Source organism: Ambystoma mexicanum, chromosome 12 (assembly GCF_040938575.1).
Source record: "Ambystoma mexicanum isolate Mex_15411 chromosome 12, UKY_AmexF1_1, whole genome shotgun sequence".
Classification (NCBI taxonomy): Eukaryota; Metazoa; Chordata; class Amphibia; order Caudata; family Ambystomatidae; genus Ambystoma; species Ambystoma mexicanum.
The window spans coordinates 277,563,929-277,590,810 of NC_090936.1; the positions used below are offsets into that span (position 1 = coordinate 277,563,929).

Here is a 26,882-nt window from a genome sequence, read left to right on the forward strand (position 1 = left end):
TCCCTCCTTTTCTGACAATTTGGCAGTGTTCCAAGCCACAATTGGAGGAAACCCAACTTGCACACTTTTTTTTTCATCATAGCAATTCAACAAAACCAATATTCACATTGCTCACAATAAATCACTGTTTAACCACCATAAAATCAAAATTCATCTCAAATGAGTCCATCAGTTCTTTGAAAAAATTGTACATATTTCTTCCCAACTGAAGTGTCCATAGTCCAATGTTTTTTTTTATCAATACTTGAAGTCAATCATAAAATAATAAAATAAAATAAATAATTAAAACAAAGAATTAACATAACACATTAAAATAATTAAATAAAATAATAAAGATGTGGAACTCCATACTTCCAGGATGCGTTCGAATTAATGCACCCACAACGCTGCCGATTCAGTTCAATATTGTTTATTCAATTATGCCCATCTCTGATACATCCCGACCAGCAACATCACATCATCTCTTCAATTCAATCGTTCAATGGTGAATTCTTTCATCCTGGCACTCTTGGATGTTTTTTCATAGGAGTCATCTCTTTTGGCATCCCGGTTACTTTGTCTTCACCTCCATCCGGAGGCAGGCATCACTTGATCTTCATCCCGCGGACTCCAGGACTCCATTATCTCCTGTGTCCTCTGGTCCTGTGACCTCCGACCTCAAAAGACAGGTTAATGTTCTAAATCAAATAGAAAAGAAACAGATTAAGTACATAGCACAATACTAATTTCACCCTTTTACCAAAAATAAAATATCTATATATTCAAAAATATTTTGCCATTTTTCTTTTGCTTTCTGAAATTAAGCACATGCTAGAGAGAAAACAAACATACACAAAGCATCATTGATCATTTAACATATTTCAACTTTGTAAAAAATAATTTCATTAGCTTTAGCCCCCTTTTAATGATCATCACATATAGTATTTTTATTTACATCTATTCCATTACAACAATCACCTTTGTTTTTATTTCTCTGATATTGGGCCCTATACATAGATCCATGTGTTTTCTTTCATGTATTTAGGGCACTTGATCTGTTTCTACTCGCAATGCAAGCCTCCTTCATGTTTGGGATGCCAGGGCTTAATTTGGTTAACATTAACACATTGCTCTGTATCTGTTTCATCCTCTGTTTTAAATATTTTATAAACCACTGGAAACACCTTATCTATGATTTGAAATGGCCCCTGCCATGCCCCCAGAAATTTAGAATTTGTAGAATTTCCAAAATAAAATGTATACACCTGATCCCCTACACTATACTCTTTCACAGATGTCTTTTTATCATAATATGATTTTGCACTGTCACCGGCTCTTTCCAAGTTCCTCTGCACAAAAGCAAATGCATGTTTAAATGCTTCCTCAGTTCTTCCATATATTCATGAACTGTAAATGCGCTTACAAGTGTCTGTTCATCTGTTCTGTACAGCCGATGTTCTGGCAACATCATCTTCCTACCTGACAATACTTCATGAGGGCTGACACCTGTGGCTTTGGCAGGAGTTGATCTGCTTGCCATCAAAACCAACGGTAAATGTAAATCCCAACTGGAACCTGCCTCTGCTACAAACTTCTTTAATATATCCACAACAGACCTATTACAACGTTCAATACCACAGAAGAGGCGGGTCTGTATGCAATATGCAGCTTTCTTTTCACTCCCAGTATTTGCCACACCTTACTCATTAAGCGCTTGTGAAATGCCTTCCTCTGTCTGATTCTATTCATTGTGGTAACCCAAATCTTGAAAATATATGATTTACCAGTAATGTAGCTGCTGTTTGCGCACTACAATCAGGTTCAGGAAGACACTCTATCCATTTTGACATTAAACAAACCACACTCAAAATATAACGGTTCCCCCTGCTCGACCTTTTTACGGGCCCTACATAGTCTATTTGCAAATCTGACCATGGAAGAGTTAAGCCTCTTTTCATTAATGGGGCTCTATGCATTGGTGAAGCAGGTTTAAATTGGGCACATACTAGACATCTTGGGACACATGTGGCTAGTAAGCATAATCTTTCAGTATCTCTAATGTCTTGTGTGAACCTCTGTGTCCTGCAGTTATTGCATCATGTGCATGGTGTAGCTTTAACCCTCTGAATGAAAGGGGTACCACCCACTCTATTTGTCCTGTTATGGACTCTCTAATCATGAGTCCATCCTGTAGTCGGATTATTTTTTTTTATTCTTTAATAGCACCCTGAGCTCTTATTTTCCTACACAATCATTTTATGTTAAAGGGGTTTGTTCAGGGTCTATCAAATGATTATAATAGATTCCCAAAATTGGATCATCTTTTTGTGCTTAATCAGATCTTGATCTGGTGTATCATAACTCCATTGCACTACTGGTTGATCTACCTCTTTTGGCGCTTTAGAACGTGTAACTGCATCAATTTGTATTTCACCAAGTAAATGTTCAATAGGTAGCAACTCTCCGATCACAGCCCCAATTTTAGCTAAATGATCTGCCTTATCATTTCCCTCCTTATCCTCTCCTTGAGTTTTTAAATGTCCACGAATTCTGCTCCAGTATATTGTCAAATCATTCTCTGACACCAATTTGTCTATGGCTTGTATCATTTTTCCATGTTTAAGGGGCTTTTTATTGTATGTAATCATGCCTCTTGCTTTCCAGCCAGGCAAATATTCCACAAAGGTATTTCGTGCATGATCAGAATAAGTCACTAGGACAATTTCACTAAATTTATTATCAACCTCAGTAGTAATTGCTTTATAAATGGCTGCCAATTCCGCTACTTGACTGCTCCTAGCCTCAATTCTCATCCCTATACTGGGAATGCCTTCACATTTCAACCAGACATTTCCTATTCCTGACACCAATTGTTTATTACTGTCATTTTCAATGTGAAAAGCACAACCGTCAACATATACAGTTGGCAAATCCTTGCATGTCTTTTCATCAAAAGCTTTGTGTGGTGATTGTCCAAACTCCTGTAAACTAGATTCCACTTCTGCTTCATTTTATACATGTTCAGCTGAACAGTCATGTAGATCTGCCAAACATTGAGTAACTGGGCTCTTTTTATTTTTGCCATATCTCACTTTTACAGGAAAGCCTTGCAATGTCAGTGTCCATGAAGTAATTCTGGACTGTGCTAGGTTGCCTGACCTAATTCTTTTACTCTCTAAAAACTTCAAAGGTTGATGAAGTGTCTCAATTATTACCTTTTCTCCCTGAACAATGGGGCGGAAATGCTGTAGCGCCCACACAGTGGTCAAAAGGGCCTTTTCACATTCACTGAATTTAATTTCAACTTGGGAAAATGCCTTACTTACATAAGCAATGGTTTTGTGATTCAAATCATGTTTTTTTGATAACACTGCTGACATACAATGTTCAGAGAAACCTATTTCTATAAATAAATCCCTATTCTTTATGGGGTATGCTAAACATGGTGCCTTTATAAGGCATTCCTTTAATTTAGCCACTGCCTCAGATTGCTCTTTTTCCCATTTCCAGGGTGAATTCAGTTTCAATAGTTTAGTCAATGGTTGAGTAATTTCAGCATAATTTTCAATAAACTTTCTGTTATATCCCGTCATTCCTAATAAACTTTTCAAACCTTTCACACTTCTAGGGTCTTTTAGTTTTTGTATGGCCTCTACCTTCTTCTTTTGTGGGTTTAGTCCATATTCAGTCACTTCATGGCCTAGAAATTTCACTTTTTTTCTTGCACCATTGTGCTTTTTGTAAAGATACTTTGGCACCTGCCTTTTGCAATTGGCCAAGAACATGTCTGATTTCATCAAAATGGCTTTTTAAACTTTCATTTTTTATCAGGACATCATCCAAATAAACTATGGTTCCTCTTTCCGCTGCATCAGGCATAGCCTTTCTCAAAAATATCCCGAATTCACTTCCACTATTGACGTACCCGAATGGAGTTCTAACCCATGCGTATTGGGTCTTATCAAATGAAAAGGAAAATAAATTCTGAATCTCCTCTGCCAATGGCACAGACCAATATCCAGATGTGAGATCTAATGTAGTAAACACTTTTGAGCCAATTCTGTCCAATACTAATCTTCAGCGTGCATCTGCCTGCAATTCGGTTTTCAAAGTCTGGACTGTCCAAACCAGAGACATATAGGTTTTTAATTCTAAATTTTGGGATCTCCTCCCTCTCCATTATATTTTGCAGTAATTTCTCATTAATAAAGCTTCTTTCCTGTTCAAGCGCTAAGGTGGCTTTTATTAATTTAGAATAATCATTTATACCAATGTAAACCCATGATTGCTCATCTTCCATGTGTATTTCAGCAACAGTAGTAATGGGGTCTAAATAAATTTGTACAGATTGTTTCTCATTTTTACTTTGCATTTTATCTTGACACATCAAGATAACAGTGACTCTAGGTATACAGCTATTCTGGAGGTATACCTCCACTGCATCATTCATTTTGGCAACGGTGTGGCATTCTTTTATATTGCCGTTTTTTGATTTTATTTTCTTAGGTCTCAATGTTTTTTTTGTTAAGGACCACAGTACCCCGTTCACCCCATCTATAAGAGGAGATAATCTTTTCAGACAATCTGTCCTCATCAGAAATGGAATTTAAAAAATAGATGTGATCAATACCTTCTGTTTCATTCTGTGTTTTCCTATCTTTATGTCAACCTCATTAACACCTACAATAGGCACCTTCTCTCTGTTTAAATTATGCACGGGACCTTCATTTTGCCTCACTGTGATCTGATTCTGTGGAGATCTCCCTTCATTAATACTTTTTACCAATTCTTTGGACATAATTGTGGCCTGTACTCCAGTGTCAATCGTTGCAAATGTACTGCATTTCTCTTCCACAGTGATGGGAGCATAATACCTGTCTTCGACTTCCTCTACCACACATAAAAAGTGTGAATTCTTACTGATTTCTGGACTCACCTTTCTCATGCCTCTTTCATTTTTGGATAAGCAAATTGGTAAATGGAAAGATATTTTTCCCTCCTTTCTGTCCATTTCTGTGTGAGAGACTCTATTCATTTCCCCATGTTCAGAGGTTTTTTGGAGTGTGGCCACTGTTCGCCCATCCATCCAGGTATCATCAGAGGTCACATTACAATCCTCCAACTGAGCATGTGTAACAACATCACTTGGCAATTTGTCATTGTCTAACTCTGTGCATTTGTAGTTACTTGGTTTGGTACCAGTCCTTTAAACTTCTTCAAAAATATGTGGCTCAAAGAATTCTTCGGGTGATTGACCTTTACCCGCCTTTTGAGTATTTCTTTTTCCTGCCTGTTTTTGGTTATTGTTTTGATTGCCCAGGAAATGAGTTATAGCATCCACACTTACTCCCTGTTCACTGGTATTCCCCATGCATGAGTCATTTTTCTTAAATTTGTCTCTTTATTCTTTGGAATTTCATGTTTTCCTTTTTCATTTGTACAAATCTCCAATGTTTGATTTAGCTCTATGTTAAACCGAACTTCTTTTTTATAAGTATGTGCACTTTCTGTCACATGTTCATTTGCTGGTACTTTCATGTTTAAATCATTAGACATCTCAGAGTCATTAGGCAAAATCACATCAGAGCAATCTGTTTTCTTGGCACTTCAGGTATCATAAATACTTAGTAACTTATCAGAAACCGCCCGCTCAGTGCTATGACCTTCTGCCCCCTCCTTTGATGACTGTTTTGTGCTGTACAGAGCTTTCCTATTTGCTCAGCCAACATTTTCACTTGGGCCTCGAGACACTGGAATCTTTCCATTTCTCTAGAATCCTCTCTCTGTGGCCTAGATCAATATTGGTTGTTTTCCCCCTGATTGAATCTATTCTGATACCTCTCAGGAAAATGATTTCTATTTGGATTGCGTCTGAACTCTTGATTCAAATGTGGAGGGGAGCGGGGTGCACCCATCCTTTGGTTGTAGTCCCCTGTTGGTGGTGAATCATTTTATTGACGTAGAGCGTAATTCATATTCTGCCTCATGTCCTGTCTTTCATGTTGTGGGTACTGATCCCTATGTTGTTTCCCATTATCAGTAAATCTATCCACATATTGGGGTCTATCCTGATTACCATATATCATGGTGTTGGGATCAAATCTGCTCTGTGTCCCCAATGTCTGGTAGGGACCATTATTTCTTTGATCCTGACTTTGTCACTGATTATTATTCATACCTGACACACCAGGCCGATATCCTGCCTGGGGCCTATCTCCTAAGTACCAACGGCTAATGTAATTCTCTCTACTATTAGGGTCATGTGATTGAAACATTGGTGCAGGAAGTGACGATCTCTGTTGATTACCCCTTTGTTCAGGTGTCAAATTATTTTTACCTGGACTTTGAGCAGAATCAAGGGACATTTTGGCTGACCTGATTTCCATCACTGTTGCTGAGGGTTCTTTCGATTTTAGTCTAGTGTCTTTCATTTTATCATTTTCTCTACCCTGACAATAGAGTACCTCATATAGTTTTGTGCTTTGGGGTACAATCCATTCAAGTGATTTGTCACGGTCAAATTCATGGACCAACTGTGATATGATGTCTTTCTGTAGCCCATAGAAGTAGGCAGTTTTAAACTCATTGGAATTGGGGTCAAAAGATACATCAAAACGAAAAAAAGCTCTTTTCAAGTCTTGCAAAAATTGGCAAGGTGACGTGTTAGGCCCAGCAGTAATTGTGTAAGCAACCGTTTTCGCCTCTTGTAATGATTGGAAAGGAGAAAAATGACGTCTAATCTCTTTTTCAAACTCTGCCCATGTCATATTCTGCTGTTCATTTAATCCCCTGATGATACTGGCTGTGGGGGCATCCAGAGTTAAGTGAAAATATTGCCTGTATTGCTGCTTAGGTATCTGGAGGGCTTTAAATATATCATGCACTGCTTCTAAGTGGTCCTCTATGCAGCACTCCCCTCCTTTTTTTAAATGGTTTGATCAAAGCTTTGATAGATTTCATTATCTTTATGGGGCTACTCGTTGCTATACACGGAATTGCACTACTTGGTGACTCAACCCTGGTTCCAGGTGTATGAGATTGGTGGCGGCCCCCAATGGATGTATCAAATCCCCCAAGGGTGCTGCAACCAAGTTCAGTCACCGGCCCAATCACTGGAGCACTAGCTCTTTAGGTAGAAATAAGATTCACCTCAACTCCATTGAATGTGGTGCCCTGCCGCCTATCCTGGGACCTGGAAATGCACATTTGCTGTTCCAAATCCTTACACTTCTTAAGGAGCCTATCTGCCTCTTTTTGCAAATAGTTGTTTTCGTCACTCATTTTATTAATTACCTCCTGCATTTCACACATATGCATTTGGTATTTATTGAATTCTTTGTTTCTCTTGTCTCTTTCTTGAAACATTTTAACCATTTCCTGTTCAGTATTTTGGAGATCACTTTCTTTTAAACAATGTTCTTTTTGCAAAATCTGCATTTCCAAAACAACCTCATCTTTGTCTTGTCTAATATCTTCTACCAACGCTTTCAAATGTACCAATTCTTGTTCACTATCCTCAAACTGTGTCTTGCTTTTAGACAATTGAGTATCAAGATCCCTACATTTTAACTGCATGTCTTTTTGACATACCTCCAATTCTGCTCTTAACATTTCCTCTTTTTTACTTGCCCCATCCAGATCAGCTTTTAACCTGTTAATCAGCTTAGTAAAATTTCTTGCATTCGCAGGGATCTATTCAGGATAAACCATGCCTTGGCACATAGCCGTATCAAACAATCATTCTCTGCATGTTTATCAGCTGCATTTAATAGTCTCAAAAAGCAAACCTGAATTATGTTGCCTTCTGCAAAAATGCTGTCTAATGGTTCTTTCTGTACTTCACCATAAATGCGGTCATGCCATTCTGTGCAATTATTTGATGACCATGTCCCATGTGAATATAATTTTGCCTCCAGATATTGCACTAGCTCTGAGAATGTGGCTTCCATTTGAGACATTCTGAAATTCACTTTTAGTGTCACACTGCTATTGTGAAATGGGTTCCCTCTAATGCACGGATGGTAGTGTGAGACACACTTGCCAGGCTCAGAAGGTGCTCTATAATCACTTTCCCGGCCTGCAACGCACCATATATGTAGGATATTTGGTGTAGATTTGGGGTCTGGTGGTATTTTCTTACCGCCAAAAGAAGAGTGGTAATTTGGTTATAACTTATCCTCACATCTAGATTGGGTTTGGCCTTGCCTCATTCCAGTGACCATATTTTGTTACACTATACTGGAGAATTTAGTAATATACACTATTGGCGGTATTTTCTGGTGGTAAATTACTTAGTGGTGAGCATGATTTTCCTTCCCTACATTATATCCCCATCATACACAAAACTTTCCTTACTATTACAATACTCTTAGTGATCTATAGAGGGCCTTGGACCTACATTCAGAGACCCCACACTTTCACATAGAGTGCCACCTATAACCTGTAGCTGTTATCACTGATTTATCTACACCAGTGAACTATGCCTCCATAGGCCTCATTACTGGTTCATAGACCCCCAGTGATCTATACATTGTATCAGATTTCCCCCAGACAATATGCACTGGGGAACACACACATACAGCTATTTATCACCGCTAAGCCTTATTTCAAGACAACTTATTCTGTCTGTTATTTTATCTACATAGGAAAAATAGCAAATGTACTACCTAAAAAAAAGAATCTTCCCCGTATCACAAATGCTATTCCAAATGCCCCCAGAAGAGAGAAAAACAAAAACTCTCTACACAATCTGCTTTTATACTGTTTGTATTATAAACAATTGCAATTCAAAATAAACATATTACCATGTACATCGCATTGTTATCTGTAATAAAAACAAGAACAGAAACAATACAGAGACAGAGCAAAATTCACTTTGCATCATTATCATATGACAAATTAAATGCAAGGGATTTCTTTTGGCTACTCTGCCTACATTACATTTCTAGATTGCTATTGCTCATTCGCACGAAAGTACACAGCGACCTCCTCACTTCAACTTGGCTGCTTATCAAAGATTTGTAGTTTTCTCCCCCAGACGACCTCCATTCAGAAGAGCAAGCCCAGTCAGTAAGGGTGTTCTCTGTTATCTCGAATGTTTGGCATGTGTGGCGAAAACTTAGAGTTCTCAAGCCGGCGCTAAGTGAAACCAGGCTCGCCTGTCTGGAAACCCAGTCATTCTCATACTCCTCTGCCTCTGTAAGTCTTTCCCCAGCAAACCTCTGCACCTTCCCCTTTTCCTACGTAATACAACTGCAGATACTTTGCACCAATCAAGTTGAAAGACTGCATCACCCTTCCTTTAACACAATAGGCCAGTCACCCAATGAGCAACTGTAACTAATATCATTTTCTGGTGTGCAGGCTCTCTGCTTACTGCGAACACAGAACAATAATGGAGAAAAATTCAGTGCACATTTGAAAAACAAATTTCAGAATATGTATTTTCACCCCATTTGCACATAGAGATTACATTATAATGTTAATAAGTTAGCTCTAGTAATTAGTAATTGTTAATTAAGTCAGTTAGTTAGATGAATAATATAGTCTCCTATGTATGAGGTATTTCAAAGAAGAGAAAAAAAATTCTGATGCACTTTTAAACCTGCAGCCTGTCTCCAGCCACATACTCACATGTTATGCTGGCGACATAGACTGGCTATATGTGTATGCCACATTATTGCTGTCAACAAAATACTATCACATTCAGTGAGGCGCTATACACTTCAAGACACTATAAAGTGCTGTATACTACTACATTATCCCTCCTTTTCTGACAATTTGGCAGTGTTCCAAGCCACAATTGGAGGAAACCCAACTTGCACACTTTTTTTTCATCATAGCAATTCAACAAAACCAATATTCACATTGCTCACAATAAATCACTGTTTAACTACCATAAAATCAAAATTCATCTGAAATGAGTCCATCAGTTCTTTGAAAAAATTGTACATATTTCTTCCCAACTGAAGTGTCCATAGTCCAATGTTTTTTTAATCAATACTTGAAGTCAATCATAAAATAATAAAATAAAATAAATAATTATAACATTCAGTGATGCGCTATACAATTCAGACACTTTAAAGCACTATATACTACTACAGGGGCCATATGTGTACTTGATTATGACACCTGCTAATCAAAAGCCTTTGTCCTTAAGAATAAGACAGTCCATACAACTATTATTTTAACTTTAGAAAGAAAACACAAAAATCATGGTACTTCATGGACAACTGTCTCAGTGCAATGTCATATGTGGAGTGTTATGAATCTGAGAATCTTGTCCCTTTTTCCCTAAATGGAGACCTTTTTCATGGGGCCAGGGAGGTGTGTCCACAGAAAAATACTCCCCCTGTGGGTGGCACACCAGGGGAGGATCACATGGGAGAGGAAGCTGCTTATTGGATTGTCCTCACCAGAGAACATGGTATCCTTGCTCATCACCTGACCTTCAACACCCTTCCTGCAACCCTAAGAACAACCCCTTCATTAATATACTCATAGGTTGTAATCACACTACCATTATCCAAGAAAGTACAGGGATGAAGAAGAATGGGAGTTACCTAAATGAAGATCCTTTTCCCAGTACTGTGACAAAGAAGATCCCAAATGACTCACAAGGGAGTCCAAATATCAGTACCGTGACAAGGATCACCTGTGAGAACCACACGGAACAGTCTAGTGGTTGCTGGTTTCCTATTGGTCCATCTACAGTACAAATAGCGTAGGGAAACCAGGCGGTGTTGAGAAGCCCTATCAAGTGAAGAAGTAGTTTTTGAAAAATCCGAAAAAAAATATCAATTTAGAATGACCGCTCTGTGACCGCATACCGCACACGAGTAGGCAAAGGGGCTGACAAGCGTGAGCAGGAGAGGAAAGATGCATCAAGTGAGGTAAGTGTGTTTAATGTGTTGTGTGTGTGAGAGTGTGTTTGTTGTGTTTGTGTGTGTGTTTGGGGAGTGTGTGTGTTGGGCTGGAAAGGGGGTGTTTGGTGAGGAAATGCAGGGTTCCGGGGTTAAGCCCCACAATTATTAGGAAAACCAGTGAGAGAGTGTGGCCTTTAAAATGCAGAAATATCACATATAACCCTCCCTGGAGGAGCAAGGAGCAGGAATCCAGTGTTGCAAAAGAGGAAGCTGGGAACTACTATGCTATCCAGAGAGAGGGGAAACCCTCGATCCCCAGCAGCCTGTGGGGAACTGGTGGGAGCTGGAGTCTCCCTCACTGATGGAACCAAGACCAGTGTGCCTCCCAGAAATGTGGGTAACCCTTGAGAACCACCAGTGTGCAAGGGACCAAGGGAAAGAGGAGACTGCTTCATTGGACCGAAACCCTCATGGACCAAGAGCAAAGGTATGCAGAGGGGGGCCAGGAAGAGACATGCAGACCCCAGAGGCTGTGATTGGGAGGAAGTGCAGAGACATCTTCCTCATCTGAGCGGGGCCAGAGAGAGAGAGACCAAACAAGAACAGAGGTGGTGCAAGACTACTCCAAAGAGAACTGGCAGAGTAACCAAGTGAAGGAGGTCTAGGAACCATGCTAGGAAAGTGCACCCCAAACAGAAAAAAGAAGGGATACAAACTTTACACTTACAAATAGGGCTCACAGACCTTGGCGGGAGAGTTAACCAAGGCTGGTGCATAAAGAGACTGTGAAGTTAGCCATGTAAAAGGGGTCTGGGACCCAAATTGGTGAAGTGCACCCCAAAAAGGAATTGAAGATAATGCAAATTTTATACACAGACGTGGTACTTGCAAGCCTTGGCAGGGGAGTAAACTGAGGCTGTGGGTTGGCAAGGAACACTGTGAGAGAAACCAAGTGAAGGGGATCTAGGGCCAATGTTGGGGAGAGGTACCCTGAACTGTAATAAAGGGAAATCCTAAGTTTGCGAACACAACTAACACTCAGAGACCTTGGCAGAAGGATAAACCAAGGCGAGGGGTGAAATTGAGCTATGAAAGCAAGAACGCTGAGTACCCCACTTGACAGGAGAGTGGGCCAAGAGGAAGGGTACTGGGAATGGGGCATGGGACCCCGTGACAATTGAAAAGAAGATCCTTAACAGTGCCTGGGAGAGAGAGCCAAGCTGTTCTTCAGTGCAGTACCATGGAGATGGGTCTGCTTACAAAGTGGTCTGGAATCCGAGAACGATTGGGAAAGGTGTCAAGACCATTTTTCTGTGTTGCAGGACCTGGGAGTCAGGCCTACCAAGAAGGTTGGATCAATTTTGGGGAAGGGGAATTAACCCCTGGAGTCTTGTAGAACATTTAAATGACTTTTCTACCATTTTAGATGAAGCTGGAAAGACTCTGGGGAAAGGGAATCAACCCATTGGGTCTTGTGGAACTTTCATTTACTTTTCTAATATTCTTGATAAAGTTGGAAAAGACTCTGGGGAAAGGGAAACAATCCCTTGATTCATGTAGAACCTTACTTTTGCTTTCTACGCCTTTTGGAACTTTTGTTTTGAACTGCAAAGCTGGGCTACAGGATGATAGTCATGAGACATTTCCCTTGGCACATTTTACTGAGTTTAGTTTGTGAGGGATAGGTTAGGGTTTGGACTCAGGTTGGCGAACTTTACTTTGGGACATTTTGACACTGACACTTTTCATTAGCTAGTTTTGTTAAGGCAGGGAAACCCCTTGTAGATGTAGGGTCAGTTAGGTTTTCCTCCAATCCCCCATTTTTGGTCGAAAATACATTTTTTGCCTATGAACATGCCACCCTTTTGTCCATCTCTTCCCACAACCCTCATAGGAGACAAGAAGCTACAATTGCCATTATAACATCTATTCCAATGGAAAAAGGGGCGAGAAGGTGGGGGAAGATCAGGGAAGGGGGAAATGCAGTAGGAAAAGACACGTTGAGGAATGGAAAAAGGGATGGGGTGGATCATTGAGGACACCACAAGTCTAGCCATAAGCAATATAGGTGGTTATCCTACATACACAACCAAAATGCTACTCTGTATATCGCTGAATTTCTCTGGTGAGTACACCTGGATCTAGGAAATCATGCTCTGAGTTTGATCTTTGACAGTGGGTTATTTTGAGAGAAATGCATTGTCTGCAAAGAGCCTTAGCAAGTGGTACAAAAGACTTTAATTAATCATAACTTCAGCAAGATAACAAAACAGAAATCCTCATGAAGCCAGTAAAGAATGTAAAAGTAAGTCTAAGATATAAGTATCACCAGAAAAGATATAAGTATCACCAGAAAAACTGTCAAAAACTATCTCAGACTTGTTTTTACTAGAACATTAAGAAAACCCAAACATTTTAAAAAGTTTGCAAAAATTAACAGAGTTTATCTTGGGGTGTATAATTACATAGGTTGTGGGGTTGTGCTTGGAAATGTTCCTCCTTACAGTTAAATTCAAGCTGGTGAAAGAGATGTGGTGGGGTGTGGTTATAAAAATCTTGACTGATTAGTGACAGGTAGAAAGTTTAACTTGGCAGACATGGGTTGTGGCGTGCCCTCTCCCCCACACACACATTCAGTAAGGGACCACTGGAATATGCCAATATGCTGTGCACTCAAACAACACACTCTACTTTGAAGCATTCAATTGCTCATCTATAATTGGAACTATTTTGCCTCTGTTCCGCAGCTAAGCGATTACTCTACAACCCTGTATCCTGTCACACATGGTGAAAGGCCCACATCTGCACAACACATAGGGCAACCTGAGGAACATCGGGAACTAAAATCCTACATACCAACTTGCACAACATCTCCCTGGAAAAACAAATGAAGGCATGACATGGAAAGAAAAGCAACACAAAAGACAAAGGTCACACAGAAACATAAGTAACTGCAAAAGAAACAGTGCATTGCAAGGCACACAAACCTGGGCTAATTACTCCCTAACTTGTGTGTAAGTTGTGGAATAATGTAAACAGGAAGTACATTGTACGATCTAATGACTTTTTTTACGCAGAGACGTTTTTATGGGAGGACAACAGGGGCACTTGCACAGGGCCCCACCTTGGAGGGAGCCCCACAAAGCTGCCTGGTCTAAAGAAATTAGATTCCTTTGTTCACCAGAGTTCAATAGCACACATCAGGATATTGTATGGCATGGCGCAGAGGCTCTAAACCTATTGCCTGTCTGTTTGGTGTTACCTCAATCAATTCATCATGTAATGCTTTCTGTTTTCACTGTGGTATATATGGTTTGTGTGTTCCTTGCGGCACACCTCCTGTAGCATTCTTTCCTTCCTATGGCAATTATGTTCATCATGTGCAATAGCCACATTTGAAATGCATTTTGTTAAATTGAGTGCCACAATGGTTCAGGTGTTAGCTCAGTGTGTTAAGCACTAATTGCAGAGATATGTGTTCCTATGCAAGATTAGAATAGCACATTCCTGTACGGCTGGCTGAGCCTTTCCTATGTCTAAAGGTTATAAACCTGCCTGTGTATGTACTTGGTCTTGCAACACAACAGATGCACCTGCACCAGATAGGGGTTTCTATAAAAACGAACATGTCATCCTTATGGTGAAGATCTAGAAATTGGTCTGTTCAGATGGGGTGTTGTAAAACCTAGGCAATCACTTCCAATGATGATCATAAACTGTTAGTCCGAGAGATGAATAAGTATCCAAATTTGGAACCAAAGCATTCATGCTGGTATCCTGGCTTTGCCAGCAGACAATACAGTGATTCTGGTCAAATCATCTAATATCTCTTACATTACTGTTTTGTCTTCTGTGAAGTTTGCCTCCTTGCATGCTGGTGGCATCGTTTAGCCCATTACTTGATCTTTCTTCTTATGTTGGCCATTTTAGTGTAAGGGGTGGTAGACAGAAGGGAGCGGACCAGATGGTGAAGAATTCGGGCAAGCATATTTTAAAGTCTGCTGGTTTGACACAAACAACGCTTTGCATTTTTCTAAAAGTTAAACGTTTTTCTGCAAGTTTATTAATGACAATTTCACAAGCTAGTGTTTTGGAACTAGGTAAAGCTTTAAAACACAAAAGACCAATCCAGATTAAATCTGTTAAATCACACTGATTGGTATGCTGATACTTATATACTTCTCTTGATGATGGAGAGAATGAAACTAGAATCATTCTGTGTTTCTGTGATTGGTGTATTTTCCAAGTCAGTTTTATCAAATGAGATTATTTTAGTTCATGGTAAGAACTGGTAATGAAAGTGTTCAAATGCAGAAATTGCAGAGTTGGCACATCTCCGAGATGCACCCCTTAACAAGTGCGTGTAATGCTGGGCATCTAATTTAATCTTGTATAGCCTAGCATCTCGAAATTGCCAGTCCCTAAACCTTAATTGTCAGCCCTTCTAAAAGATTTCCTTGTCAGGGTATGATCTTCGAAACAGCCTCACTCATGGTTTCACTGGCGATAGTATTGCTTCCACTATAATAGTGAGCATTGACATATTGCACACCACAAGCACTTTATTCTTTTGATCTCTGGTGGCAACACTATTTGAAAACCATGTCCCATTTATAATCTGTCTGTCTGGATACAGACACCTTCCTGGTAGCTTCTAATCAACATCCACCATCCATGCTATGGTATGTGTAGCTTTCTCCTTCCTACCAATTGTTCTCCTCTGTCCATGCTTGAGCATTTCTGTATTCTGTGAGGCCGCACATGTGAGTTCTCTGTCTATTCTGGGTTACATGTAGCTTTTACATATAGTCCTGCATTAATACTCCAGTCTGCATACCATCTTGGATTCTATTAATAAAATGTCTCCTGAATCTATGCTAGACCAGAAGTAAGCTCTTCGTAGTCTGATAATATTGATCTTCAAATGTTACTTGTTTATCATTCTGATTAGTGCAAGAATGAAGAGAGTAAGGGGACTTAAAGGGCGTAAACATCCTTAGTTTTAATGCTGTGAGGAAGCATATCCGCGGCGGGTCGGGGGGTTGGGGGGGGCAGGCCAGATATGCTTGATCACTTAATTCCTTTGGTTTGGTGGAGGGGGGCCCCAAAGATGTCCGTGCCCAGGGCCCCAAAAGTGCTTAAGATGGCCCTGGCTCAGAATACTTACATAAACTCGAGCGTGAAAATAATACATACTTCGTTTCATAAACACATTAATTAAAAATACAAATGAATTATAATAATAAACAAACCTTGCCATTAAATGATAAATATCAATCTTTTTTTGTGCACCTGCTGCACATTTGGTGCTTCGATAATATTCTTCATTTAACCACTGAATGGTTTTGCATCATCGTAAAAAATGCTTAAAAAGCCCAATTGCGTTAGTGGTTCCTTGACCATAAACTCACAGCACGTAAAGTGCTAAAATGCTCTAGGGCATTAGCCACACAGTTCCCATATAAACTGCTAAACAATTGGTGCACGAATGTTATTGTTTCAAAACTTCAATGGCCCAATCACCACCACTTATATCTTCAATAAATTAATAAATGAGGCAACAAGCAAACAAAATCATCTAATTCATCAACGCATTCACAATTACCTCTCAGGTTATTATAATTATAATGTTTTTTTATAACTTACTTGGTTTCTAAGCGTGACCCAGGATTCAAATCTGTGTTGCTCTGTATCGTCTTGATTCCAAGACGGGCCGTTGCCACTGAGCAATAATATCCCATTGTTAATTGTCATGCATTACCATCTATGGGCACTGTTGGATACAGCCTCCGGTTGACAGGATTTTTCTGTCTCCACCCAACACAGTAGGCCTCTTACCAAGGTTGGAGGTAACCCATCGGTGCCACTGGTGGGTTGCCGCTAACCCTGTAACACCGTTTCCGGCGCCTGACCTCCCGGTGCCACTGTGACATTATAAGTCCCTGGGTTCGGGAAGTCAGGCACTGGAAAATGTTAATCCCCATTCCCTTGGCGTCCCATAGGACTCCACGGTATTGGGGACTAACAAGCACCGGCACCGTTGCTAATGGTGCCGGTGCTTCTGTGATAACTCTGCTTTCTGGAGCCGTTGCTCCGCGCAGGTCAGAACTGTTGGGCACAGAAGCCCAAGAGTTGTAGTCTACCGGTACCCTTATTTCTGGAATGGCAGCCTTGTAATGAGGCCCAGCATATCATGAAATAAAAGCTAAATGGTACATGCCCAATCCAGTATCAATTATTTACATAATTTTGTCACTGCATCTGTACACCAGCGCAGTACCAATAAAAAGCACGTTTTGCTTAAGGTTGAGCAGCAATAAGTCCACACAAGCATATTTGTAGACCCAGGTAAAGGAAGAATTTAATTCCTAATTGTCCAAACTGTACTAATATTTTGAAAGGCAATCAGATACATTGGGCCTCATTACGACACTGGTGGTAAGGCAACAACGGTGCCGGTAGTGCTAATGACGCCGTTGTTGCCTCACTGCCTCATTACGAGTTCTGCTCGCGGGGCCGCCTTGTACGCCTGGTCAGACCAGATGTGCAGAGCGGCACCCACTAGCAGAACAGGATGCTAACAATGGTCGCGTCATTAATGAGACCATTGTTAGCATCCTCCCCATTCCCATTGAGCCCTATGGGGGACAAGCACCATGAACTATGGTGGTAATAGCAGGGGTGACTCATCAATTGTAGTAGCACTCCCAAAATCAGATCCAACAGTATCATTTAAGAGAGCTCACAAACCAGAGAATCACATTACCATTTGTTTGTGGTTCTACTAATGAATAGAGAGGATTCCACTATTTCCAATTCAACCACAGACATAGGTGAATAGTCTCTACCGTTTTGTGATCCTATCATGGAGGAGAGTAAAATCTCCAACTTTTCGTAGCTCTCCCATAGAGGTGGGTCAAATCAACATAAGTGTATTATGCCCAACATAAACTGCTACTGGAGGTTGCTGTAACCAGCCTTGTTCAATGGTCTTACTTTGGGATCCCAAAGTTCCAATCCAGTGGGGCCTTCACTCAGCATATTTTAGGCCATGTGGGCACAGTGATGTCTATGGGTATTGTCCTCGTGCATGCCACTTCTTCAATATGGTTTGGACCTATGAGCCTGGTGGTTGGCAACTGTAATGACTGTTCACTTCCTAGCAGCCATGACTCATGCTCTAGAGTGTCATCCAGGGGACATATGCTCTCCAGGGATGATCGGTCTTTGCTCACCTCGTTGCGCCTCTTTGCAGTGTTTATGTGGGTGGGCTGTCCCTGTCTGCGCCCCCAAATGTCATGAACATCATTTACCTCAATGCTAGGCAGGTGAACCACACCGGCAATGTAACCTGGTCACAGTGATAGAACTTGTGTGTTTCACACCTCCTCCAATCCCGCCGACTCTAGGCCTATGCTCCTCCCTGCTCAACCTTCATGGGGAGGGCAGGGATAAAGGCAATCCTCACTTAGGTTGCCATGATGACACAGCTGCCCATGCTTTATTCATGGCAGCGGCTGCCAATGTCTCTTTGCTCTCATCTCTATACAATGGCCCACTGAGAAAGTCCTCTGTGCCTCCCTCTTCTTTTTGGACCCAGGTGGCCCTCAAGGACCACTTGAGGTTCTGACTCCCAGGTGATAAAGCAACATTGCTGTTCTTTTCCTCTCTATTATATTCTTCCTCCAACCACCTTTTTAAACCATCTTCCTCCACTGGACCTACTGATGCTGGCCTGTCTAATCAGGGCATCCTCGGGGACCAACCGCCCATTGTCCCTGAACCCAACATTCCGAATGCCCCCTACTCATGGAACAGTTCACCGCTAGAATAGCAGCAAGTACAGAAAGTAATTCAAACTTTGAGTAATGAAAAAACCTTGCCGCTATTAGCGGCATTGCTACCCCCTTACTAGATACCGGGTCCGGGTTCCTTGAATGAGGAATTACCGGACCATTCTGACCTTGGAGGGCCTGGTAATTCCCCATTCAGGGAACCCAGACCCTGAAAACATCCCCATTCCCGTTCGAGCCCCCATAGGGCTCAATGGGAATGGAGAGGGTGCTAACAACGGGTCCGTTAATATCGGGGCCGTTGTTAGCACCCTGGTCTGCTCGTGTGCTTAGCGGGTTCCCGCGAGCAGACTCGTAATGAGGCGGTAAGGGGTTGATGGTTCTGGCACCTTTACCAGCACTGTTAACCCCTTACCGCCTCACTAATAGTGTGTGTGTGTGTGTGTGTCTGTGTGTGGGTGTGTGTGTGTGTGTGTAATGCGGTCTTGCTCTTTCAGCTTAACTATCACTCCTGCTGATTTGTTTTGTAAGAGCTGAAGTTGTTGGAGTAATGTATTAACTATACCAACGACCATGCTTTTCAGAAATCCTGTATAGGTAGCCAGTGTCCTGTGTGAGAAACCTGAGTGTGTTCTCCCAAAAAGACCTTGGAATTACCTTATTCAGGTGGCCAGGACACGGCCATCGCTGTTGGATCCATTTCCTGAGGGTGGACCAGGGGGGATGGGAATCACCTGGATGGGGCAACCCTGGGTTATGTACAGGGAAATACCCCATGTGACACGTGGTATGGCACAAGCCAGAGAGAAGGAGAGAAGGACGAATTCCATCAAACCTTAATAGATTGTTATACATACGCCTGCTTCCTTCTATTCAATCTCTCCTTGATCTCCAATGATCCCTCCGACCAACATCCCGTTACATCCAAGAACTATCCCCTTCAGAATCCCTGTTTCCCTGTTCCCTATCTGTATACCCCTGGTCACTCTTTTCCACGTCCCTCTAGTCAGTATTCCCTGTGCTTCCCATTTTCGGAAAAGAAACACTACCGTTCCCACAATTGCCATGATCCCCTATGTTCAGTCCTCCATCCCGGTTATTTCTTTAAATCTCTCACACCCTACCTTTGCTGTTCTTCTCATTTTACCACTCAACCTCCTTTTTACAATAACACGGTTTCCCAATCATATCCTGTAAAACATTCTGACATGGATACTGTTTTACACACTGATAATGTTAAAACTGTATACCTGACATGTCCCAACCTGAATGTTAGGTGAAGTCAGGCAATTGACTCAAATCACACACACTTGACGATTCTTCCCTTTCCCCACTGGGATAAAAGGTGCAGCAGGAGGAAGTAATACGATCAAGGTGAAGGTGAGTACAGCGGACAGCACAACACAATGGCTACCAGGTAGCAGTTTATACAAAGGAGAAAGGCAGCGGAAGTCGAGAGGGTGGCGAGGAGAGAAATGCCCTTGCCTTTTTCATGCCAGGCACGAGGAACGTTAGTCGAGGAAAGACTGTGAACAGTGGCATCCCTGACCTGTACCAGTTGTCAAAGGTACACGGGGCAAGCCTATGTCGATAGGCAGGAGTGGGGAAAGCTCTCAAGGCAATGGTGCAGGCCTTGACGCCAGAAGGAGAAGCCAAGCGATTAACCATACAGCCGGCGAGTCGAGGGGAGAACCGATAAGCACCGGACTGTGTTGAGAGAGAATTGTAAAGTGGCAAGTTTGAACTGATAAAAGTGAGCTTAAATTGAACTGTTGACAGAGTGAAAGGGGAGACCAGATACAGAGGCAAACCGACACCACAAGGGTGTCAATTCAAGAGACTCTGGTCGACCCCCATATTTAGAAACTACAGAAAGCAGAAGGCCATAGGAAGGCTACTAACGGAAGCAAAATGTTCATACGTGTGGGGTGAGCAAAAGCCCCCTACATTGGAAAGACTTTGATCCACAAATTGGCTAAAGTAAGGGAAGTGAATCCCACTTGGTGAATGAAAGAAAGAGAATTACCGTAAAGATTTGAACCAATTTGAAAATACTAAGAAGGCAATAGTGAACCCGGAGAAGAGATGCCAAAGAAGAGGGACAAAGTGTAAAAGTCCTGAGAAACAGAATGGTAAAGTGAGCCCAGGAAAGGGAAGCCTGCTGAACTGTTTTGACAAAGACATTAAATTTGAAATAAGTAGAAAGCACTGAGAAGGGTCTGAGCCTGGATGAGGGAGATCCAGGGTGAAGCTAAACTGAAGCACTGACAGTCGAGAGGGACACGAGGGAGCCTGACACGAGCCTGGCACGTGAGAGAGTTGGAAGTAAAGTTGTCACTGAAAAGCAGTCAGTCGAAAGTGTTCCGAGTCTGAAGGCGGAAATCCAAGGAGTTAAGCTATCATCCAAATAAACTATTGAGCAAGTGTCAGCCCCAGAAGAGGGGGACCCAGTAGTGAAGCCGTCACACTATCAGAAATTGTGGAATACAAAAGAGAAATACTATTAAGGAAGGGTCAGCCCAGAAGAGGGGGATCAAGGGAGGGGGGAATCCATCACCCATATTGAGTTTTGAACACAAACTTTCGTTTTTAAAGGAACTTTTGTTTTATTGTTTTGAACACTCCGGCCCAAAGGCAAGAGACATTCTAAGGAAACAAGACTCAGCCAACGTTGTCTTGAGAACTACCATTGGAGCTGTCGTCTCGTGCTAGTGAAGCCCGAGACAATCTAGCATTGGAACTGCCGTCTTGTTCTGGTGAAGCCTGAGATCATACTATGCTCCAAGCCACTGCATCCTGACTTATTATTTAAAAAATCTTTTATCTTTCTTTCTTAAAACTAAACCCAACACCCTTTACATTTAGTGTAAGGGATTGGCAATAGGTTTTCTTAATGTAGGCCTTTTTATTTGACTTGACATCTCTAGGACTGCCTTATTTTCATTTTGATAGTCGACGCCTGCCCCCATCTTAGATGTAGGTTTAGATTAGGTGTTTTTCAACCTGTATGCCATTTTCATTGTTCAATAAACACCCTTGAACTGTGAACACTTGTGTCTGTCTTACATTTGGTCACCATGAGTTTCTCACACCTGACTACTTCCTTCTTGTGAAGGAACTCAAAAAGATACATAAGAGCTGGTAGTTGGTATATTTTGCGATTGATTTAAAAATAAGGGATTAAAAACCATAGATCGGCATCAATGAGAACATGAATATTTCTTAGTTTTCCAAAGGAAAATATGAACTGTCCACATGCCAGGCCAAGGGGAATTAGTGATATCTGGCTGTGTGGTTCTGAATAGAAGGATTTCTGTTTTGGCACTGTGTAAGGATATACTGGTGTCAATGATCCAGTCTTGTATCTTTGTAACATAGTCAGTAATATAGAGCTGGATTTCCTTGTTATTTTCCAAATAGATCAGGGTTTGTGTGTTGTCAGAATATAGTTGAATTGAAATGCATAAACTCTCAAAGGTTAATGTGCATGGTCTCATGCATATATCGAGAAGACCGAGTGAAGATTAGCCAATTTCTGGCAGATGCCAACAGCCTATCTTTAAGGAAGCATTTCCTCCATTTCAGTGCTAGCCTTGCTAAGGAACATGAAATGTTTGGTATAGATGTTACAGAAGGATGTTTGGATCCACTATATCATAGGTGCTGATACTTAGATTAAGATACTGCTTAAAACTACACTGATATGAAAGAGTTTTGCACGACACCATTATTTGCTAAAGATACATGTTTCTAAATTGTATCCATACTTCTAACGAGAATGTCTGAATATTCTGCATTTGTATGACTGAATACCCATATAAATAATGTGCATGTTAAGCGGAAACATTCTAGAAAGCAATACCTCTTAAGAAACTTTTCCTGTCTTCAGATGTGGATTTGATAGTATGAACATTTCTAAAGTACTTTAATAATCCTTTCTTTAATTTCAGATTTTTTACCATTCCTCCGAAGTCTTTTTCTTAACCCAGTTTACGTGCTATTTCTCCTTGTGTCTATCATGCAGTTCAATGCTTATGCTGGCATGATGTCCTTCATGCCAAAATATGTGGAACAACTGTATGGGAAATCAGCATCTGAAGCCATATTTTTGATTGGTAAGTTTTTAGCAAGCAATTCGAGTTAATATTTACCGTTGCATATTATTCATACCATATGCATATGCAATTTGTTGAATGGTGGGCGTAGCAATTGTCATGTCATAGGGACAAAGACTTTCAAAAACAAATGCCATACAAGCTAACATGAACTAACTTCAAATCACCTTGTTACTGCATTCAAATTACTAGCAAAATGGATAAGTCTGTTTGTTTCGCTGGCACATAACACATTGAGCTACACAATTGTTTTGTTGTCCCGTGTGGCCTCATTAATAACTGTGCCTATTGTCATTATCATCATTAGCTTTCATTTTACTAACTAGTATTATGCACACAAACACATACAATGCATTAATACATTATCACAGATTAAAAGCAAGAATGTAGGAATTTGTACACACTCCCAAGTAAAGAAAATCACACATTTAAAAAGAAAATCATCAACTCGATTTGTTAAAGTATTTGAATCTGCGATAAAAGCCTTAACTTAACTTAAATTATGACAGTAAATGTTACAGAAGAAGAAATGGTCAATCTACAAACAAATTTGACATCCTTCAAAGTTCTCACTCCCAGCTTCCTTGGCACCGGTTTTAAAACATATCCTTGTAAATTATCATACAAGGAACATAAAAACAAAACATTGTGTGGTACAGTGTCACAACTACTCCTGGACACCAGATGCAAACATGTGAGGCGTCTGGGGACCAGTTTTGGTAAAGGATGCTAATATGAGAAATAAGGAAAAGGCAGAAAGGGGTCACACTGCATCGAAGTATCCCCACAGATCAACTTTGTTTTAGCTAGGCAGCATTCCCAGCCAAAGGAGTTCCTCTAGCACTGGTATATCTGAGACTCCAAATGCATTTTAAAATAGCATTCTTGTTCTAAGCGATTGGGGTATATCCACTAGTCAATTAGATCTAAGGAATATAGCAGCTTTTTCACATGTTCTTTTCCACGTAAGTGGTGATGCACATGCTTAATTCATTAAATCAAGTAGTGCTTCTCTATATTTATGCAATGTTGGGTTACTCCGCACCCTAGCCCAATAGAGTGCAGTTCTGCTATTAATAATGGAATCTAGTCGGTCCATAATTCCATGAGTAGAGGAGTAGTAGACGTACTCATGGGAAAATTCAATATCTTTTTCATAAAGACATTTCACAAGCCACCAGTTTCTGTACCCCAATTTGTGACCATATTTCTGCACCTTAAGCAGATGCTTGTATTGCTTAAGCTTATAAACTTCTACAATGGGGCAAATAGTTATTACCAGCGACATTGTACACTATAGCAGTATATATCCTCTGCGGGGAAAACACTTTATCAACCGTTTTTGTAGGTCCCATATTTGGGAAATCCTATCCTTCGATAGTCAGAAACTTATTTTTCCGCATTGTGATGTCCTTCTATAATTAAGTGTAATTTTCTACATGTCAGGCAATACGTGGTGGAAAAGATCATGAGTTGTGTCTTATTTTAGTGGATTTGAGGTCCCTTTTCTATACAGAATCAGTTGAAATTTTCCAAAAGTTTCTTAATTTCTATCTTTTATCTTGACACCAAAACAATATCATAGGCAAACAGCAAAATATATATACATTTTTAGCCCAGTTTGCGTCATTGTCAAAAAAGGATACATAGCCCACCAAACCAGTTATGCACAACAAAAATAATGTTGCACACATTTCTGGCAGACAACTCTTTTAATGGATATATTATTGGTCGTTTTGCCAAAGGAGACCTATCTTACTGCTACAAAATGAGTAGAGTAAAGCCTTTTGATTGAGATGTATGTCCTTACTATGGCCGCATTAACTTCACCATACGTTCACTATGTCACGTTCTCCATACCTTTATTTCTTCTCCAGTCATTACTTTTCTACCCAATAGTATTCCCTCCTGCCACTCCTTCATCTCATCACTAACCTTAAGCTACCCCTAAGGACGTCCGGCACCACCTTCACAATGTTAAGATGCAGAATAAGTAAAGACATGAGATCTTTGGTAGACTATACCAGGGAAGTAAAGTCTCACTAAAGGAAACCAATGCTAAAACTATTAAATCTTTCCCAGCAATTAGTTCAATGATACATTCATTGGATGTGCAGCAAGGCCAGGCAGTGACCTGTCATTCATAGACTCGAGAGAACGGTCTGTGGGAGTATAAAAGGAATCTGCATTTCAAGGTAACTTTCAAGGTGAGAGACACAGTGAGAGAAGTGAGTGATCAAAGCAAGTGGCAAACCTGTTGATGATCAGAGTGCAAAACAGTGCAGGTGGTGGTAGAATAGCTCTTCAGCGGAGAACAGATAGATTAAATGAAGGTTGAATAGCTTTGGAGTGGAAAGGACCAACAAAGGGGAGACAATCTCTCACGGGTGCAGGGAGGCAAAGGAGATGGAAAGCCCTTCAGGGTAGAGGACAATTTAAAGAAAGTGTCTTAGACATGGTAGGGGGAGAAGAGAGTAACAAAGTACACCTAGGTTTTTATGGCAAGTTGTACATCTCAATCAACTTGCACAAACAGACACATGCTGACAAATGACAGGTATTTTGGACAGCTGCAGAAACAGACATCCTTGAAGGAAGAAGTCACACTAACAAACTACACTCATAAGTCAAATGTTGGAGTACTAGACCATCATGAGGAAACACCATACAACAATTGTTCTGCAGGGTTAAATAATATTATTGTCGCATTCTCATAGCTTACCCACTAGATGTTATCGTCTACGTCAATAACTAGTCACATCAATAGAAACACTCAGGTTTCTTTTATTGTCACAATACACATAAAATAAACAAATGAATACAACATGTAAAATAACTATTTCGCAAATCAATGCAAATCTCTGTATTGAGATAGGGCCTCCTGTAGGGCCCTGTCAGGGGAGGGAGGGGGCAGCCCGACCTCTGGCTCTTTGAAGGTGCCTGAGTGTGGGACCTTCTTCAGATTCCTCCTTGCCTGGACTGGGGATGGTGGCTCAGTCACCACAGAGAGATGCTGTGGAGCAGCAGGCAGAACCAACACCAGCCCGGAAGTGGGCGTTCCCATAGGAGCCATTGCCGAGGCCCGCAGCAAGGCGGCTGCACAAGCCACAGCGAAAGGCAGCACACTAATAGGATGCCACACATTAACGACACAGGTTGCAGGAGAGGAGGAGCCGTGGCACGACTGGTGAAGCCAAAGCAGCAGCCTGGAGCAACACGGAGGTCCAGCAGACAGAGGGTGTAGGAGGCCGCGCTTCAGAAAAAAAGACACTAAACCACCCTGGATATTAAGGAATAAAGGATGGCCTCCAGGTATGCCCTGCCAATCCCACTAGCCCACCAGGGATGTTCCCAATAATAAAAGGTCCACAGATAGGTCACAACAAAAGGGAACAACAGTTCCCTATGGGACAGTGTCTTGTCCATTCAAGAAACGCAGCATTGCTGCGTTTGAAAAGGGTCTCCAGTTGTTTCAACAATAAATATTACTTTGAAGTAATGTGTTTTGAAGTGGTTAGTTGGAATTACTTAATTGTATATATGTCGTTGTGGACTAAGGGGTATAAAGGGTGTGGAGAGGGGGTTTGGGGCGGGGGTGGTAGTAAAGGGGATGGGAGGGTATGAGAGACACCCCAAAAAAAAAATATGAAGTACAATTTTGAGGTGATCACTTTGAAGTAATTTCTTTGGAGAGTTAACATGGAACAGTGAAAATGGCGGGGGACTTACAAGTTCTTATGAATCCTTCCAAGCCCTTCCACTGACACACCCTTGGAGACAGGTAAGTTGATCAACCTTGGGAGGGATAGGACTATTTAGAAGGATAGAAAGTTGTGAGTTAGTTGGGTGAGTACGTGAGGTGAAGAAGGATGTCTGAGCGACCAGAGGTGGAGAGCGTAGAAGTAGAGTAGAGGTTGATGAGAGAGGGGGTCTGTGAAGTGGTTGTGCATGAGTGTGAGGAGTGAGTGGAGTAGGGGTAGAGCAGAAGTAGAGAGGAGGCACTGGTAGTTGTAAGTGGAGGTAGTGGTAATGGTAGTGTGAGTAGTGGAGCAGTAGTGGGAGCGAGAGGTAGTCATGGTAGTGAGAGGGAGTGGTACTAGCAACCGTAGTGAGTAATAGTGAGTGGAGAG

General features: G+C 41.2%; 1 protein-coding gene across 4 annotated transcripts in view; it reads left to right on the forward strand.

Moving 5' to 3' along the window:
- Nucleotides 1-26,882, forward strand: part of LOC138513507 (solute carrier organic anion transporter family member 1A2-like) — a 646,238-nt gene that overhangs the window by 449,106 nt on the left and 170,250 nt on the right. For 3 of the 4 annotated variants that reach the window (XM_069628423.1, XM_069628422.1, XM_069628424.1), the window contains exon 10: nt 22,588-22,752. The exons of the other annotated variant lie outside the window; for it this stretch is intronic. In XM_069628423.1, coding sequence (XP_069484524.1) covers nt 22,588-22,752 — 165 coding nt within the window. The remainder of the gene's footprint in view (nt 1-22,587; nt 22,753-26,882) is intronic. 4 annotated transcript variants of the gene reach the window in all.